This window comes from Wolffia australiana, chromosome 7, assembly GCF_029677425.1.
Source record: "Wolffia australiana isolate 7733 chromosome 7, ASM2967742v1".
NCBI lineage: Eukaryota > Viridiplantae > Streptophyta > Magnoliopsida > Alismatales > Araceae > Wolffia > Wolffia australiana.
The window spans coordinates 16,350,762-16,369,930 of record NC_135841.1 but is presented as its reverse complement, the minus strand read 5'-3'; the positions used below and the strand labels follow the sequence as shown (position 1 = coordinate 16,369,930).

The 19,169-nt window shown below is 44.7% G+C and overlaps 3 protein-coding genes across 4 annotated transcripts; 2 read left to right on the top strand and 1 right to left on the bottom strand.

The window, feature by feature from the left end:
- Positions 1–994: 994 nt before the first annotated feature.
- On the top strand, positions 995–3,523 carry LOC144705312 (uncharacterized). Its single transcript, XM_078577919.1, has 4 exons — positions 995–1,290; positions 1,694–1,950; positions 2,661–3,112; positions 3,175–3,523. The coding sequence occupies exons 1-4, from the start codon at positions 1,184–1,186 to the stop codon at positions 3,430–3,432; spliced, it is 1,074 nt and encodes a 357-aa protein (XP_078434045.1). The 5' UTR covers positions 995–1,183; the 3' UTR covers positions 3,433–3,523.
- Positions 3,112–7,445, bottom strand: LOC144705311 (receptor-like kinase TMK4). Of its 2 annotated transcripts, XM_078577917.1 has the most exons (4): positions 4,933–7,445; positions 3,968–4,866; positions 3,574–3,758; positions 3,112–3,432 (listed from the first exon to the last, which is right to left on the bottom strand). In XM_078577917.1, the coding sequence occupies exons 1-2, from the start codon at positions 7,232–7,234 to the stop codon at positions 4,358–4,360; spliced, it is 2,811 nt and encodes a 936-aa protein (XP_078434043.1). In that variant the 5' UTR covers positions 7,235–7,445; the 3' UTR covers positions 3,112–3,432; positions 3,574–3,758; positions 3,968–4,357. The 2 variants fall into 2 exon arrangements, with proteins under 2 accessions (XP_078434043.1, XP_078434042.1); XM_078577916.1 differs by having other exon boundaries at positions 3,574–4,866.
- A 257-nt stretch (positions 7,446–7,702) lies between these two features.
- Positions 7,703–10,050, top strand: LOC144705313 (Ribosomal protein S8e family protein). The gene is made up of 9 exons (XM_078577920.1): positions 7,703–7,812; positions 7,909–8,028; positions 8,115–8,182; positions 8,782–8,890; positions 8,978–9,046; positions 9,189–9,246; positions 9,390–9,625; positions 9,702–9,753; positions 9,829–10,050. Exons 1-9 carry the CDS (start codon positions 7,810–7,812, stop codon positions 9,894–9,896), a joined length of 783 nt encoding a protein of 260 aa, XP_078434046.1. The 5' UTR covers positions 7,703–7,809; the 3' UTR covers positions 9,897–10,050.
- Positions 10,051–19,169: the final 9,119 nt, after the last annotated feature.

Sequence of the window (19,169 nt, the reverse complement as noted above, 5' to 3'; positions counted from 1 at the left end):
CTTGGATCATGGACAGTGAGAGAGAGAGCGAGTGAGTGAGTGAGAGAGAGAGAGAGTGAGTGAGAGAGAGAGAGAGAGAGTGAGGGAGAGAGAGAGAGAGGGAAAGAATCGGGAGGAATCTTAACCTGATCATTTAAAAATGTAATAAACATTATACATTTGCAATCAGAATATTGGATATCTGCGACATGTGCATCCATGCGTATGCCAATATTAAGACAGATATCAACATCATATATAATTTTTTTTGAAACCAATATGTGATATCGACAGCCGAGTTTAGTATATTGATTCAAACTCGTGTTCGTCTCTCCCTGTTCCATATCTGATTAATATGCTTTGTGATATGATCACCTGGGACATGCAAACATTGTTGTGGACCAGTTAAATATACTGAGCCACAACCATTCCACAATTTTTTTAAGCTGATCAATCTCCCATCCCTTATGATAAGAAAATTAACGAGAAGTACAAACCCAGCGTCGACAGACACCGGCAGCCAGTAAAACCATGGTGACGGGAACCTGGGAATGCCACTAGTCTCCCTATGACCCGGTCTTTGGGTCAAAGACCGTGATGTGGGTGCTGCACAGGGACACGGGATATTGAACGGAGTGAGCTGGGTAGTGCTCATACCCCTGTGCGTTGTCATTGCCTGCTACATTAGGATTTTCAAGTCGGCGGATCCCGCCAGGTTTTACCTCCACGTCGCGTGCCAGTGCTTCGCCTACGTGCCCTGCTTTTAATACATCATGGATGAAAGTTTTCACTTGGAGCTCCATCTAGACTTCTGGTGTGACATGCACTGGTTTGGGCCATTTAAGTTATGGGCCACTATTGCTAATGGGCCAACCGGGCTTTGAACGGATAATGGGGGGTCATTCTCGCGAGTTGACTTCCTTCGTCCGGAAGTAGGCGACTCGTTCAATGCGCGTCGCCAGAGGATTGGAGGTAGTTGACTCGATTTAATTTAGCGATTGTTACATGTCAGAAATCGACACTCTACTTTCTCCCCAGTTTCCGATCGAATCTCTCGTGTCCATCTTAAATCTCGCTGTTCTTCCGATCCAGCAACGCGATTGCGTGCTTCAGGGGTTCAATTTCCTCCGGATCGAGCAAGTTCAGAGAGATTGAATCGCCTTCTTGGAAGTGGTTTTTTTTTTTGATTTCGCGTTCGCTTGTCATGGACGGAGGGAACACGAAGAGGCTGGTGATCATCGGTGGCGGAGTCGCCGGCGGTGCCCTCGCCAAGTCCATGCAGTTCCATGCAGACGTTACTCTCGTCGATCCGTACGTATCTTCCTCTATTTCTCTTTGATCTCTTGAATTTCCAATTTGCTCCGCATTTAAATCACGATCTAGATGTTTAGGGCCTTCTTCGCGGATCGTCGAATAGACTACCGAAATCGAGTGTTTTGGCGAACTCCTCGTCAAGTCCATGGGAAATTTATTCTGATGGATCCGCTTAGATCATCCCCAGCCCCTCGATCACTCGAATCTCCGATTCGCTCGGCATTTACGCTAAAACCCTTGAAATTTAGGGTTGTGTTAGATGTTTTTCCCGGATCACCTAATAGGCTACTGAAATCGAGTTTTCCTGCGACGAATTACTCAAATTCTGAAGCTGATCTGAGCTTTCTCAAAGGTTTTTCTTTTACAAATCTTGATTAATGCGGGGTTCCATCACTTTCAGGAAGGAGTACTTTGAAATCCCATGGGCGAATCTCAGAGCGATGGTGGAACCTTCTTTCGCTGAGAGGTCGCTGTTCAACCACAGCGAGTACCTAAGCAACGTGAGACTCGTCACTTCCAGCGCAATCGACGTAACAAGTTCTGAAGTTTTATTAAAAAACGGGCGCCAGATCCCTTACGACTACCTGGTCATCGCCACCGGACGATCGTCCACTCCCCCAAGAACAAAAGAAGAACGCCTCCTACAATTCCTAGACGGTATGTTCTCTCAATTCCTCTCACCTTGCCCTTAAAACATTCATACCCAGATCGAGTATCCTCCTCTCGGAGAAAACGAAAAGATCAGATCGTCGAATTTCGATTCTGATCAGATCGTTCTCTCAATTCCTCGCGCTTTCCCCTTGAAAGATTCATACCCAGATCGATTATCCTCCTCTCTGAGGAAACGAAAAGATCAGATCGTCGAATTCCATTCTGATCAGATCGTTCTCTCAATTCCTCTCACCATCCCCTTAGGACATTCCTACCCAGATCGATTATCCCCCTCTCGGAGAAAGCGAAAAGATCGGATCGTCGAATTACATTGTGATCAGATCATTCTCTCAATTTTTTTCACCTTCCCCTTAAAACATTCATACCCAGATTGATCAGATCGTCGAATTCGATGGTGATCAGATCGTTCTCTCAATTCCTCTCGCCTTCCCCTTAAAACATTCATACCCAGCTCGATTATCCTTCTCTCCGAGAAAACGAAAAGATCAGATCGTCGAATTCCATTCCGATCAGATCGTTCTCTCAATTCCTCTCACCGTCCCCTTAAAACATTCATACCCAGATTGATTATCCCCCTCTCGGAGAAAACGAAAAAATCAGATTGTCGAATTCGATTCTGATCATGTCGTTTTCTCAATTCCTTTCACTTTCCCTTTCAAACATTCATACCCAGATCGATTATCCTCCTCTCGCAGAAAACGAAAAGATCAGATCGTCGAATTCGATTCTGATCATCGGGGGCGGACCGACCGGCGTCGAGCTCGCGGCAGAGATCGCCGTAGACTTTCCTGATAAGAAGTTGACATTAGTTCACAACGGCCACAGACTGCTGCAATTCGTCGGTCCCAAATCTTCCGACAAGGCCCTCGCCTGGCTAACTTCCAAGAGAGTGGACGTGTTGCTCGACCAGTCCATCGATCTGAACGCCATAGCCGAGTCCAGCAAGCTCTTCACCACCTCCGCCGGAGAAACCATACAAGCGGACTGCATCTTCAACTGTACAGGAGCTCCGCCGAGCTCTTCATGGCTGGGAGAGACGTTCCTCAAGGACTGCCTCGACCTGCGTGGCCGTCTGAAGGTCGATGAAAGCCTCAGAGTCTTGGGGAAGCACAACATCTTCGCCATCGGCGACATCACAGACGTTAATGTGAGTTTAATCTCAAATTTTATACAATAAAAGGATAATTCTGAGAGATGGGTATTGCGCAGGAGATCAAGCAGGGGTATCTGGCGCAGAAGCAGGCGGCGGTGGTGGAGAAGAATCTGAAGTGGTTGATTAGCGGAGCCGCGAGGGGGAGCTTGAAGGCGTACAAACCCGGGTCGAAGATTGCGATAGTGTCTCTGGGGAGGAAGGAAGGGGTCGCCCACTTCCCCTACTTCACCCTCTTCGGCTGTCTTCCGGGCAAGATCAAGTCCGGCGATCTCTTCGTGGGCAAGACCAGGAAGCAGCTCGGGCTAAGCCCCTAACTAAAAAATCTCATGAAATGTGTGAAAAATGAAAAGATTAGACCATGAATGACACGTTTTTCTATGGAATCGGACGGCTGAGATCATGATTCATGAATATTCGGAGGGTTATTTAAGTCGAGGAGGTGGAGGTGACTGTACCAGGTGAGGAATCAACCGGCGGGGTTTGAGGGGCTTATCGCCATCAATGCGACGATCTCCGAGTACTACGCTCAGAGATTCCTCCGGGCTCGGTTCACGTCATCTTCGCCGGCGGCGGAGGATATCCCGGGGTCGGCGAGGTGACGGAGGGCGGCCGCTGCCACCGTGTGCGATTTGTGCCGCCGCTGATGATGGGAAATTATTAAATTATAAATAATTTCGGCCCCTGCTCTTCCTCCTCCTCCGAGCTCGACCCCCGCCGCCGGCAGGCCATCAATCATGGCCGTCGATTCGGTCTATCTGTCTGTGGGGAAGCGGGCTGGACTCGACTGCCTCTCTCCGTCCTATAAATCCCACTCGAAACCTTCGGAAATCAACCATCAAACTTATATACCTCTAATGGCGGACAAGCTCCTCGCCGCGATCTCCCTTCTGCTGTTGACGGCCGCGATCTCCTCCGCCGTCGCCGGCGGTCGCCCTCGTCTGATCCTCGCCGTTGAGGTAGCTTCTTCTTCTTTCTTCTTCTGGGAGGACTCTTCGCGGTTAACTCGGAAGAGTAATTTTCAGTCGGGAGGCGAGAAGGCCGACGGTGGCGGCGATCTGCTGAGGTGGAATCTGAGGAGGGTGCCTTCTGGGCCGGACCCTCTCCATCACCACGGTAATGGGCCGTGGAAGCCCGCCACGCCCTGAAAGCGGCCCGTTTAAGACGTTATTAATCTATTTCCTCTTCTGTCCCTCGGCTGTAAAGAGAGAGAGGGGGGGGGGATTTGGATTTTGGAGGGGATTAACGTCCGTCGGCGGAGGTGAAGGAGTCGGCGAAGCCGGCGGGCCGGGCCGGGATGCTGCTTTGACTGTCGTCGAGGGCGGCAGAGTTGACCCCGGAGAAGTCGTCGGCCTGCCAGCCTTTGACCATTTGGAGCAAGGGCTGGGAGAAGTCGATGCCGGCGCAGTCCTCCGAGCCGGGGTCCGCGGGCCGCCACCGGTCCACCAACGGGCCCAGCACGTTGACCGCGTGGCCCATGTCGGGTCTCTGGCGGGGGTCTCGGGTGGCGCAGTGCCTGGCCAGCTCCGCCACGACCGACACGCTCTCGAACGCGTCCTCGGTCAAGACCATGGCCGGGTCCACCGCGGCCCGCAGCTTGTCCTTGGACGGCCCGAGCGCAACGAACCACGCGGCTAAGTGCTGGCTCTCCTCCGGCCGGGCCTCGTCCAGCGCCGCCAGCCCCGTGACCAGCTCCATCAGCACCACCCCGAAGCTGAACACGTCCGCCTTGGTCGTCACCTTCCCCGCCACTGCCGAGCCATCAGATTTTTTTTTGTAAAAAATGCTCGATTAAGAGATAAATCAGGCCAGTTTACCTGCGTATTCAGGGGCGAGGTAGCCGAAGGTGCCGGCGAGGCGGGTCACGACGGAGTGTTGACCGTCGGGCGCGAGCTTGACGAGACCAAAGTCGGAGACTTTGGCCCGGAAGTCGTCGTCGAGGAGGATGTTGGAGGACTTGAGATCTCTGTGGATGAAGGACTGGTGAGCTAAGCCATGGAGATACTCCATCCCTCTGGCCACGTCAAGCGCTATAGCGAGCCTCCTCGTCCACGGCAGCGGCTCCAGCCCGAGCTTCTTCCACTCGAACAGGTGCCTGCTCAGCGCGCCTTTGGGCATGAACTCGTACACGAGAAGCCGCTCGCCTTCTTGCACGGAGTAGCCCAGCAGCGAGACTAAGTTCTTGTGCCGGACCTTGGACAGAACCGAGATCTCCGACTGGAACTCGTCCATGGCCTTGCGGCTGACCACCGCCGCTTCCATTCGCTTCACGGCCACGGCGGACCCGTCGTGGAAGACCCCCTTGTAGACCACGCCGAACCCGCCGCGCCCGAGCTCGTTCGCCGGCGCGAAGCCGCCGGTCACTCTGCGCATCGCCTCAACGGAGATTAGCAGATCGCCCGACTCAAGCCCGCTAGCCATCTTGATCTCTTCTTCTTCCTTCCCCGACGCGTCCATCTCACTATCGATGACAAGCTCCCCACTCTCTGGAAACCTTCTGTTCTTTCTCCGACGCCGGAGCAAGACGAAGATCGCAGCCAAGGCCGTCGCCGTCACGGCCACCACCACCGCCGCGATCGCGATCTCGTACCCTGATGATGATGATGATGATGATGATGATGATTGTGTTGATGATGATGGGTCTGTACTGGTTCCGTCTCCCGCATGCTTTGACTGGTTCGAGGTGCGCGGCGGCGAGTCCGGGATGGGTCGCCGCGGAGGAGAGCCGTCGAGTAGAGGATTACCGTCGAGTAGAAGCTTGACGCCGACGTGGAACTTTGGGATTGGAGGGGCGAGGTTGTTCTCGGAGAGATTCAAGAGCCGGAGCGAGGTTAAGCTCGTCAGAGATAAAGGAATCGCGCCGGAGAGGTTGTTGCCGTTGAGTCTGACCTCCGTTAAGGAAGCTAATCTCCCGATTGAATCGCTGATGACGCCGTTAAGCCTCCGGTTCTGGAGATTAATGGCGGAGACGTTCTTCCCCAGACAGGAAACTCCCGGCCATGGGCCAGAGCAAGGGTCGTCCCCGCTCCAAAACTCGGAGAGATCCAGCGGGAAGTTGACCCCGCCGAGGAAGCCGAGAAGAGCGTTGACTTGGGAAGAACAGGGCGACCCGGGGGTCAAATCGCAGAAGGAATTCCCGGAGAAGGAAAACTCCTCGACGGAGAGCTTCGGGATCGAACCCACCAGCCTGTTGTTGCCCACACGCAGAGACCGGAGCTGCGGCATGGCGGCGAAGCTCTCCGGGAGAGTTCCCACCAGGAGATTATCGTCGATCCAGAGCCGTTGGATCGAGGTGGCGGAGGCGATGGACGGCGGGATCGTCCCCGTGAACTTGTTCCCGTGGAGCCAGACGTCGGTGAGAGAGGCCATGGAGGAGAGAAAGGTGATGGGTCCGGTGAGCGATTCCCCGGCTTGATTGTTCAGCCAGAGAGTCTGCAGGCCGAGCTCGGAGAAGCCGGCGGGGACCTCCCCGGAGAGATTGTTGTAGGAGAGCTTCAAGTGGGTCAGCGAGGCCATCCCCGCTAAGAAATCGGGTATCTCCCCGGCCAGGTGGCAGCCGCTGAGGGAGAGATTGAAGAGCTGGGCCGAGCCGGCCAGGTCCGCGGGCAGCGCCCAGCCCGAGCTCTGGTTCAGCGGGTTGTACTCCAAGGACAACACCTGCAGGCTGTCCAAGCCCTGGAAGAAGTCGCTGGGAACGGACTCGAACCGGTTCGAGCCGAGGTACGCGTACCGGAGCCGCGACAGACCGCGGAAGCTCGGCAATGGCCCGGAGAAGTTGTTCATCTGCAGGCCGACGTTGTCGAGCATGGCGAGTTCGTTGAGATTATGCGGAAGAGGGCCGATTAACCCCAGCTTGGCGACTTGGATTTGCGTGACTCGGTTCCCGGAGCAGAAGACGTGCGGCCAGCGGGATCCGCAGGGGTCTTCGTCCTCGCCGGCGATCGGCCATTTCAGTAGCTCCGCGTTCTCCAGCCCCTTGTGGAAAGCCTCGAGAACGGCGAAGTCGCCGGGATCTGTCTCCCCGGAGACGGAAGAAATTCGACATAGAATCGCGGCGAGGAGATGGAAAAACTGGAGAAATTTCAATTCCTTCTTCCAGTTCTCGCTCCGCATCGCCATTCTTGCAGAAGAAGAAGAGGCAGAACCCCGCGCATTCCAGAAATTCGCCCAAATTCCGAGGCCGAGAAGCTTCTTCCTCTGTGAATTCAACTCCGGAAGATGAAGAGATTGAAGATCGGATTTGATTCACTGAAGACCTCGTCTGCGCTTCGTCTCCGGCGAGCACGCTGCCATGGGAGGAAGAAACAGAGCAGGCGAGCGATCCAATGCGAGGACTTTGAAACTTCGGTGGTGGGTCCCGCCGACTTCATCGCTCTGTCGGGTCGTCGTCCCGCCCTCTGTATGATTTTCAAGCATGTAGGGCCAAGATTAATTATAAAGTTCCTCTTGCATTAATCTTATGCCACGTGTTCGACGCCTTCCGGGTTTTCACGTGCCTCTAGCTGGCGGTCTTGCGCGATCCGTGCCCCGGGCCCACCCCTTCCTGGCCTATTGGGCCCTTAATGGGCCGTTTCATATGGGCCTCTCTGAAGCGGTTCGACCCAGCCCGGCAGGGGTTTTATAACCCTAACCGGTGACCGTTCGCAGCTCCTCCCTCCCTCCGCTTCAATTTCGTCGCGTGCCAGTTCGTCGCCATGGTTTGTTTTTCTTTAAATCTTTCCCTGTTCTTTGTTGATCTCTCGTTCTTGTTCTTGATGAATTGGTTCGTCTGTTGGTTTGCTTGTTGATTACAGCCGCAGGGAGATTATATTGACCTTCACAGGAAGCGACATGGCTACCGCCCTGATCATTTCGAGAAGAAGAGGAAGAAGGAGGCACGAGAAGTGCACAGGCGGTCCGCCATTGCCCAGAAGGTTCTGGAATTTGGTCTTTCTTTTGGTTTGCAATCGTTTGCGTGTTCTCCCGAGCTGATGGTTTAGTGAATTTGTCTCTGGTGCAGGCTATTGGGCTCAAGGGTAAGATGTTTGCGAAGAAGAGATATGCGGAGAAGGCCCTTATGAAGAAGACGTGAGTATCTTCATAGATTTTTTGCCTCTCTCCGGATAATTCTACCTGCGTTTAATGCAAATTCATTGTTTATCATCGCGTTTAGTTGTATCTGAGTTTAAGGCGTCGCCAAGAGGTTTCTTTCTGGACCGTTTGATGTTATATTGTGAAAAAACTTTTGCACCGATTTTTCACTGACTCGATGACATCGTGGATTATGTGTTATGAATTCTGATTCTTTGAATGGAACTTAATTGTCTTCTGAATTTTTCTTCATTATTCGTTATACTCTTGACGCTGTTAGGCACAAAATATTATTCTAGTCTTTCGCTATCGTAGACATTCTCGTGGAGAAATTGAATAAAGTTTTTTCTCATGCGATACCCATCGTTTACTTATTTCTAATTATCTAACGAACTTGAGGCGGATTTTTTCAAATTACGCTTAGTGTTTGCGCTTTGCATGCTCTGAGTCTTTCGTTTTATCAGGTCGATTATTTGGTATCTGTGTGAAAATGATATCCTCTTTAATTAATTTTTGGCTACACACAATTTGATGGATTATTTAGTTTTTTTTTGTGGAAATTCATGAGGCTGATGCTGTTTATATTCATTCTGTAGCCTTGCTATGCATGACGAGTCAACTTCTCGACGCAAGGTTGATGACAAGGTTCATGATGGAGCTCTTCCTGCGTATCTTTTGGACCGTGATGAAACAACTCGTGCAAAAGTAAGAATAAAACTCTGTTACATCTGGAGTACCACCCTTGATCGGCGATATGCTAAACTTGTGCTAATTTTGTTTCCTTTCCTTTAGGTTCTCAGTAACACAATTAAGCAGAAGAGGAAAGAGAAGGCAGGAAAATGGGACGTCCCCTTGCCAAAAGTAAGTGATATTCTGTAACCTCACCTCTGATGCATTCAAGTAATTTTCTAGAGACTGTACTCGATGAGTACTTTGCAAATATTTTTTAATTTCGTGTATTCATTATTATTTGTTTTATAGCTGATGGGTTTTGATTCTGTAGGTGAGACCAGTGGCAGAAGATGAAATGTTTCGAGTTATTCGATCAGGAAAACGAAAGTGTAAGTGTATATCCATCCATCATACTGGAATGATTTTTACTTGGATACGATGGAGCATCTGCTAACTTTGGATGCTTCAGGTTAAGGGTTTATGGTTAAGTTTTTAGCTTTACGCTAATGACTTTTAATGATCTTTGATGCAGCTAAGCAGTGGAAGAGAATGGTGTCGAAGGTGACTTTCGTGGGTCCTGCGTTCACTAGAAAGCCACCGAAGTACGAACGATTCATCCGCCCGATGGGCCTGCGGTTCACCAAGGCCCACGTCACCCACCCCGAGCTTAAGTGCACGTTCAACCTGGAAATTATTGGAGTGAAGAAGAACCCGAATGGTGTCATGTATACCTCTCTGGGTGTTATTACTCGGGGAACCATCATTGAGGTGAATAATCATTCACTAAACTCCTGCTGTCAGCTCCCTTAATTCATTCTCATTTGTGGCTTCTTTGTTTTTCAAGGTCAACGTCAGTGAGCTTGGGCTTGTCACCCCCGCCGGGAAAGTCGTATGGGGTAATTTTCAGTTTTAAACTATTGTCATGAAAATTTGTTGTTCTCATTTAATTTTGTATTTTGGGTGGGATGCAGGGAAATACGCGCAGGTCACAAATAATCCGGAAAATGATGGCTGTATAAATGCGGTGCTACTGGTCTAAATCCCTTGGCCTATTAGGATGTGAGAGTTTTTGCTGCCTAGATAGATATCGACGCATTTTTTTTTCAGATTCAGTGCTGTGGTGAAAATATCAGCCTTCACTTGGAACTTTAGAATATTTATCAGATATGATGGTATCATGACTTTGTTGACTTCGTCCACTGAGTAAGTATCCTTGCTCTTCGGACCATTTCTCTGTCCCTCTCCCTATTTATTTCATCTCTCTCACCTCATTTCTCCATGTCTCTTGCTCACTTACAATCACACTCTCTACACCTCTCACCCTCAATCTCTTTCACAATTACTCTCTCACTATCTCTCTCTCATTCTTGCTGTCTCTCTTTCCTTCTTCTCGCTATCTTCTCCCTCTCTCTCTTCAATTCTTTCTCTGACACTCCACTTCTGTTTTGCTGCCGCTCTTTTTCATCTCTCTCTCTCCCACTTCAGCTATTAATCTCCTTGTTTTACTCGTCCTCCGTCTCTTTCTCTGTCATCCTTTCTTTATCTCTCTACATGTCTCATCACTCTCCATCTATCTCTCTCTACTTCTCTGTCACTCTCCGTCACTTTCCACCTCTCTTCTCTCTCCATCACTCTCTCTCCACCTCGCAATCACTCCCCATCATTTTCTATCACTCTCCACCATCCTTTCTATCTCTCTCTCCACGGCTCTCTGTAACTCTCCATCACTCTCTCTCTATCTCTCTCTCCACCATTCTACGTACCTTTATAACTTGCCATCGCTCTCTATTACTATCTCTCCATCTCTCAATATTTCTTTTACTATCTCGCGTTATCTCTCCATCTCCCTCTATCTCCGTCTGTCTCTAGCACTCTAACTCTCTCTCCTCTTATCTTTTCATCTCTCTCTCTCTCTTACATCGCTGTACATCTCTCAATCTTTCTCCCACTCTTCCCCCTTCTCTCGATCACTCTCTATCATGATACATCTGTCTCTCCGTCAGTCTATCACTCTAACTATCTCTCCTCTTATCTTTTCATCTCTCTCTCTCTCTCACATCTCTGTACATCTCTCAATCTTTCTCCCACTCTTCCTTTCTCTCTCTATCACTCTCTATCATGATACATCTGTCTCTCCGTCAGTCCCTATCACTCCATAACGCGCTCTAATCTCCTTCTCTCCCTGTCCGTCTACTCTTTCTCCTGCGCTTTCTTTTTTCCTCTGCGCGCTCTCTCTCTGCAATATATTATTTATTTTTAATTATTGCCCTAATGGGCTAAAGAGGAAAAATAAATAAATTAAGAAAAAAAGGCCAACTTGAATCTTTAATGAGGAAATGCACCGTGACAGCCAATCACTCCTCCCCTTATTCAGAACAGTGGCCCCAGAGGAATTGACCACGTTTTTGGGACCAAATCTTAGTGCCTAAAAGAAAAATATTTATATTTCAGGGTTTTGAATTAAGGGTCGAAACCATTTGAAAATAATGTTTCCGCTTGGAAAACTGATATCGTCGGCAGTGATAAAGACCTCTACAGCATCAGTTCGATGTGGTCTCTCATTTTCATGAACCCTTCATCTCTAACCATTCCATATGTGGGTTTTCACTCTGTTCAGAATGGTTACAAAATTTTATTACAGCTATACCACGATCAATTCAGTTCAACAATTTTCAATGGTGAAATTTGGCCTGAATCACAACGAAATTGTCGAAAAATGATGTAGATGTCATCATGGTGGGCGTAAATGCTGGCTGTTTGCCAGGAGATGTCTTTATCGTGCATCAAATCACGTCCGATATTCATTTGACTGAATTTATTTCGACGCGGAGGAATCACTCATCATTGTAATTATTCTTGTTTATTCCGTCTTCCATGCTAAACTTGGCTGTTGTTTATCTCGTGCAGCTAGAAAACCCATCTTTTCTTGAGGCATGATCGTTTTATCTTTCATTTATTTTCCAATCTCCTGAAAGAGCAAAAAAATTCTTCTGGAATGAATTTTTTTTCTGTTTCACAAAGGATCTTTATAATTTTTTTTGTATTTTACGTATATAAAGACTCATTTAATTTAAACAACTTTTTTCTGAATGCTGTTGTCTTTAGCTTCGCTCAAGTGGAAATTATTATGTATAAAAGAAAAAAGTAGTCTTCAAATAGTATAATAATTTTTTTGATGATTTATCAATTTTAAATAAATTCATTTTGCAATTTTATAGAAACTGATATTTTGACTTTCGTTTTTATCTAAAATGAAGTTGCAATGTAGATTCCAAGCAAACCAGGAAATTCCTGCTGGTCAAAACCCCAAATTTTAATTTACAACATACGCGTAGTTAATGTTCCAAAAGACACATGGGACATATTACTTATATGTTTAATTTAATGTGTGTTTGCATCTTATCAAGTTTATGACTGCCAAGTGTTGTAGACGTCTGGGAGGATGATCAAACCTCTTGATACAATTTATATCATGAATTGATAATGTTTCCAATGTCCACAATCTCTAAATATCAAATTGAAAAATATATTTAGGTATAATCTGTAGTTTACTGTTTTAGAATTGTTTACTACTTTTATATTAATTGATTTTTTCTTGCATTTGTACCTTTTGTTTTGGTGACCAATGGATTATCAGTCATATGACATTGCATGAGCTAAAATTTGTTGTATATTCTCTATAATGACAATGACCCAAGGTATCAAGTTAGTGCATCTCTTTTTCTTTGTATAATGGATTATTAAGGTCTCATTACTCATTAAAATTATGCAAAGATGGGGATGGATGCAATAATTTAGATAGTTTTCAATTCCTAACAAGCTTTAAATTGATAATCATATGGTTAGGAACTAACTAGCATCGTTGCCTATGTGAAACCCAAACATTTTGCCAAAATCTTCACTGTTCATGTTTCCTTGCTGAAGCATAGGTCTTGATTTACACTTATTTTTCTTCATCCTCATTTCTTCAGCTCTCACAATCCTTAAGATTAATTGAAAATCCTGAATCTCATTTTAAAATTAAGCACAATAAGACACACTCACTTTGAAAATAAATCTCACAAGCAATTTATTCAGTCCTTTTGTTTCAAATAATTAATAAAAGGATGGATCATCTAATTATAAATCATACATGCACAGTTTTCCTAAAAACGTTATGCCCCATAGTTCATCTGTTTCATGCCACTTACAGTCAAACTGAGCAAATGATATTGATAATAATGTTCCACTTGAAACTCTATAAGAATTACATTATAAGATGTCAATCCATATGGCAGCTATGCATGGAGGAGGACGTCAGACATTGTGGCCCCTATAGGGGAGTTTTAAAACTCTGCCAAATTGGCCACATCTAGAAAGTTCTGTGTTTGGAGGGCGCTCTACTCATCTGCACATTTCATGGCAACCATAAATATGTGCCCACTGTTCTATGACATGTGAGTGCAGCCCCCACATACATGGCTAGGAGCGACAAAGGTTTCAACCATAATTTTAGAGGGGAAAATGTATTTTTTTTAATTTCCTTTTGAACTTGAAGCAAGATATAGAGAGTGCTTGAAATAACGGGACATTCTAGGCAGACAAAATAACAAAATGATGTGAGGGAGACAAATGGAATAAATGATAAATGGGATGATCGAAATGGAGTTAGGAGTTGCAAATAGTTGCTCTTGATGAAAATTTTGGGATATAAACTTGGGATAACAATAAGTATTTAGGTGGAGAAAGAGACTACTTGAAAGATATAAAGAGGGATAAGCATGCATTTTTAGACATAAAATGATTAAAGGGAGTGGGAATGTAAGGAAAAAAAGTAGATTCTTCAAACGTTAATGAACATCTACTGAGATATGAATGCATCTTTCCAAGTCTGAATCTTTAGGATCTACCAGAATCAGGAACTTTTAAGTTCAAACAAGATAAGAGATAGAAAGATAAGTTCATAATGTTCAGATTAATATGGTTAAATGATGATTTCATTTTAAGAATGAAATCATACATATTATTAGGCTATTTTTGTATCATTATTTTGATATTTCCCACATTTTAATAATGATTTCAGATTTCATGCATTAATTGAGCAATTATTTTATAAGTACACTTTTTATTATGATGTTAACATGAGTTATGGGCTAATAAATTTCTCATTCAAAATATGTTTTAACATTGTGAGTTTTAATGGGGTAGAACATATTTTTGGGCTTAATTCTTGTCGTGACTGTATTATTTATATTTTGTAGGGTTAAACTCTTCTCTTGAGTGTAGTGTCTAATACTTTTCAGGAAAAAAAATGAACTTTAAATAAAAAAGTAGAAGAGAAACGAGAGAAGAGGAAGGGGATGAATATCCCGGGGCCCCGAGTCAACAAGGTACAACAACACCCAAACCAGCTGTAGAATAGCAAGCACATAGCGCTCAAGCCAGCCAGCGGCTGGGGAGCGCTGACATGCAAACGATACCAGCGCATGAAAGGCTGAAGTTAAGGTCCACATTAAGCCCATAATACAAGGGAATGTGCAGCACACACAAGTGCGTGGGATAGATGATCTATTTTGTTCAATTTACATTCCAGCTCGATATTTATATAACAACCACATTTCTTGATTTTCGTGATATGGGATATCTCTCTAAAGATTCGCTTTCAGTTCTATGTCAGGCCGGCCTGAAAAAATAAGAGAAAGATTGTGGCCCCTCCAGACATGATCTTAAGAAAATAAGAAATAATGAAATCACCAGGCTTTGAGCCTAACCATCCTGAAGCCCATATCATAATGGGCCCACTTCTTTAAGCTGTCATAACGGCATACTAAGATAACATTATCTGCCTGATATTCTATAAGAAGATCAGATGGTGAGATTTAAACAACCTAGTATACTAACCTTTATTCCTTAAATCAGGCATGTGATATGTTGGCATCACTTACACGGATGACGGGGGCCACTTTGAAGGCGAATAAAAATGCTACTGCTATCAAGGTGGCGGATGGGGTAGCTAACATGGAGACAGGGCTATACAGAAAACGGATTCCAGACTACAATTTAATCACATCTGTTAACCCCTCTTCAAGGAAGATCCAACGGCAAGGGGCATAGCCATCAGACTCTACTCCTGGCCATCATTCTCCTCCAGCTGGACAGTGGTTTTTGGCCAATGGGAACTACTAGAGGTAATCCAACAGCTGTGTAGGAACCCCAATGCCAGAGCCCTTCCATCTTATGCTTTTAGGAGGTCTTCCGTGACCCTTAAAAGGGACCTTCTTGACTGGAAATCACTATCTCCTGAAAACATTTCATAGCTGCGGTGGGAGACCCTTCTAGAGATAGTCCAGCCAAACCAGAGCCCATGACAGCTTCTAAATGGCTCAGCTGGCTCAGGACGACATCAGGAAAGTACCATGACCTTCCTAATTTATACCACCATGGGATAAATTAGGTGTACATCTCTCCCTCCCTAATGGCCGAAGAGATATACATCGGGGTGTGAGAGCAGTGATTGATGTGCACCATTTGAACAGGAAGAGTTCACATGAGACCCCCTTTATCAGCCAGCTTGAACCAGGGCGAATCAGGTGTTTTTTGGCACTTCCATGGTAGATCCTTATTAGTTTACCCTTTCTAGATTCATAGATTCAGATAGAAGCAAGATTGTAGTTGGATTATGTTTTCATTTAATTTCATTTTTTATAAAAAAATAAAAAAATAAAAAAATATTACAAAATATAATTCTATATAAGCCATATTCTATTAATACAATGTCCCCACAAACCAATATAAATAGTTGCCTATTGACTGATTGTCTTACTCCCTACTATCTTCTACTATCCTCCCTATCTAAATCCTTAAACTCTACTAAAAATTAAAATCGGTTCTCTCCATATCCCTCTAGATCTTAAACTTCTATCTTATATCTATAACCTATCTCCACCTATTAATCTACATAAACACCCACATATATATACAATTAATTAATCTCTTCATACTATCATATTAATACCCTTTGGTCTCTTCTTCCTCTTATATCTTACTAAAATTATATAAGATTTATCCACCATATCCCAATATCTCAAACCCTCTTCATTTAATGTATGCAGGTATGTATGTATGTAGGTATGTAGGTATGTATGTATGTATGTATGTATGTATGTATGTATGTATGTAGGTATGTATGTATGTATGTATGTATGTATGTATGTATGTATGTATGTATGTATGTATGTATGTATGTATGTATGTATGTATGTATGTATGTATGTATGTATGTATGTATGTATGTATGTATGTATGTATGCATGTATGTATGTATGGATGTATGTATGTATATATGTATGTATGTATGTATGTAGGTATGTATGTATGTATGTATGTATGTAGGTATGTATGTATGTAGGTATGTATGTATGTATGTATGTATGTATGTATGTATGTATGTATGTATGTATGTATGTATGTATGTATGTATGTATGTACGTATGTATGTATGTATGTATGTATGTATGTATGTATGTATGTATGTATGTATGTATGTATGTATGTATGTATGTATGTATGTATGTATGTATGTATGTACGTATGTATGTATGTAGGTATGTATGTACGTATGTATGTACGTATGTATGTACGTATGTATGTACGTATGTACGTACGTATGTACGTACGTATGTACGTATGTATGTACGTATGTATGTACTGATGACTCTCAATATGTCATCAATTATTAATGAGTTTCTTGAGCATTAAGTATCCATTGCATTCATTTAATCTATATTTGTTATCATTCATATGCATTATTTTTCCAACTTACTAACCCCACTTGATTCTTTGAATCAAGTGGATTAGATCTCATGTATTTGATTAATGAGTTCAGATATGGATTAAGCATCCAAAGAAAGATGAAATGGATTAAGAGGAGCTGGCGAAAATCAGGAAGAAGAAAAAGCCCTAAAATCTCAAAGAAGCCATATTAAGAGAAACCTATAAATAGCCTCACAAGGGCTCATTCTAGGTTGTCCAGAATTTCTCTCCAAGAAAGCTAGGGCCAGGAGAAGAAGGATTTCTGAAGACCCTCCAAGAGCTGATGAGCATTGGAGCAGGGAGAGAGACAAGCTGAGACATAGCTAGACCAAGAAGATCGCCGCCTTGCCGAGAGGAGGTGACACAGGGAGGTGTGATTGTTCTAGCTTCAGCATTTTCTCCTTCTCCCTTCTAGACAATCAAATTTGGGGCTGGGAGTCTCCCAGCTGTGTTCTCAGTCAAATCCAAACAAGATTGTTCTCTGTTTTCATTTGATTTCAAGTCTATCGTTTGTTCAAATCAATCTTCCTTCCGTTCTTCTAAAATCCCCATCGTTTTTCACAATCGAGGGAGAAATTTCCTGCCAGCAGCGCACGCCGCAGGCAGCCAAGGCCGCCGGCGCGCGCGCGGGCTTGCTCCCCTGCGCGCAAGCAACAGCCTGCACGCAGCAGGAGCCGCACAGGCAGCCGCCCGCGCGCAAGTGCTGCACGCGAGCACGCCTGCGCACGGCAGCACTGCCCGCAGCAGCCCACGCGCAGGCAGCAGCCAGCGCGCAAGAGCCGCGCGCGAGCACACTGCGAGCCGGCCCACCCGCGCACAAGAGCTGCACGCAGGCACACTGCCCGCAGCAGCTGCCCGCGCACAGCAGCCGCCTGCACGCCAACGCGGCCTGCTGCAGCGTGCAGGCCCGCCTGCGCGCAGGCTGCACTATTATATGGTGCACGCGTGAGCACAAACACCCGTTGGGTGTTTGTGAGATTGCTTCAAAGAGTTTGGGTAAAATCTTCAGTAAATAAAATTCTCACTGAAGATTTTACTGAACCAAGACTTTTAAAGAAATCTCTGTAGTTTTTTACTGAAGCATTTTTAACAGAGTTTGATATTTGGAAATAGAGAACTGAACATACAGATTGAACTGAAAAGAACTACTGTTTTTTATCTGCTCTCTGAGGATCGACCCTTACTTGCCCTAAGGCTGTGAGGTTATAAATTGTGTTGTATAAGCTCAATCCTCACACGAATAAACTGATAAATAACCAGTAAAAACACCCAAAAATTGAGCTTATCATGTACGTATGTATGTACGTATGTATGTACGTACGTATGTATGTATGTACGTATCTATGTACGTATGTATGTACGTATGTATGTACGCACGTATGTAGGTATGTATGTATGTATGTATGTATGTACGTATGTATGTATGTATGTATGTATGTGTGTGTGTGTGTGTGTATGTACGTACGTATGTATGTATGTATGTATGTATGTATGTATGTATGTATGTATGTATGTATGTATGTATGTATGTATGTATGTATGTATGTATGTATGTATGTATGTATGTATGTATGTATGTATGTATGTATGTATGTATGTACGTATGTATGTATGTATGGAGTAATTCCATAGATACATGGAATAGCATCATCTATCCTAGGTTTGGTATCTATAGGGGGTTTTGAACATTTATTTATTGAGAAATCATGATTTTACTCATCTTAAAAAGGTCATCATCACTCTTTAAAGACATGTGATGGTCAAGCATGATTAGACAAGGTTAAACATTTTCTTTCTGCTGTTTATTATAATACTATGTTTTGAGCAATCATCTTCAATACTATATTCAACTAAATTATCATTTGAGATTCCATAATAAAGAGTTTTTGGAAGAGGATCATAAGTTTCATGATGTTCTTGACGTGGATGTCTTTCAGTCGTTGCTTCTACCTGAACTTCAGTCTACTCGTTTTCCTATCTCTCGAATTCATCATTAGAAATTTTGATAAAAAGGGAAAACTGAAAGAGAGTGCAGTTTTGGGGGTCCATCAAGGGTGTTGTTGGTGTCTTGAATTCTTGGAGAAGGTCAACAGAGAAGGTGGGAGGCTCATCTACATCAATAAATTTCCTTGATAATGGCAAAACATAGGACTTTAATTTTAGTCTCTTGCCCTACACTGATGCATTTCTCTGTTGACTTAGGTAGATCATATCCATTTCATCACCACCATCATCCCTTACCTTCCATCCTCATCTACCACCTACATCACATATCATCTACACCACGACAATCTCATCCCATGTTTCCCTCTCTATTCACTAAATAAACCATAAACCAATGTCTTTCTTCATCTACTTATTCATTCATCTCCTACTTCCACCACCTTCATCACTATATCTCATCCCACCATCTCCTACTTCCTTCATCACTTCACCTTCAACCCAATTTAAAAGTTTCTTCTTATCATTTCCCCTTATTCATCATTTTTTCTTAACACTAATTCCGATCGAATACATATTC

What these genes read in the sequence shown, in the direction of transcription:
- LOC144705312 (XM_078577919.1), top strand. Translation starts at nt 1,184, where the DNA reads ATGGACGGAGGGAACACGAAGAGGCTGGTGATCATCGGTGGCGGAGTC. An exon ending in CCTCCTACAATTCCTAGACG is followed by an intron (nt 1,951 to 2,660) that starts GTATGTTCTCTC and finishes CTCCTCTCGCAG; the next exon opens with AAAACGAAAAGATCAGATCG. An exon ending in GCGACATCACAGACGTTAAT is followed by an intron (nt 3,113 to 3,174) that starts GTGAGTTTAATC and finishes GGTATTGCGCAG; the next exon opens with GAGATCAAGCAGGGGTATCT.
- LOC144705313 (XM_078577920.1), top strand. An exon ending in GGTCCGCCATTGCCCAGAAG is followed by an intron (nt 8,029 to 8,114) that starts GTTCTGGAATTT and finishes TCTCTGGTGCAG; the next exon opens with GCTATTGGGCTCAAGGGTAA. An exon ending in CTCGGGGAACCATCATTGAG is followed by an intron (nt 9,626 to 9,701) that starts GTGAATAATCAT and finishes TTGTTTTTCAAG; the next exon opens with GTCAACGTCAGTGAGCTTGG.
- LOC144705311 (XM_078577916.1), bottom strand. Translation starts at nt 7,234, where the DNA reads ATGGCGATGCGGAGCGAGAACTGGAAGAAGGAATTGAAATTTCTCCAG. An exon ending in CCTCGCCCCTGAATACGCAG is followed by an intron (nt 4,867 to 4,932) that starts GTAAACTGGCCT and finishes ATGGCTCGGCAG; the next exon opens with TGGCGGGGAAGGTGACGACC.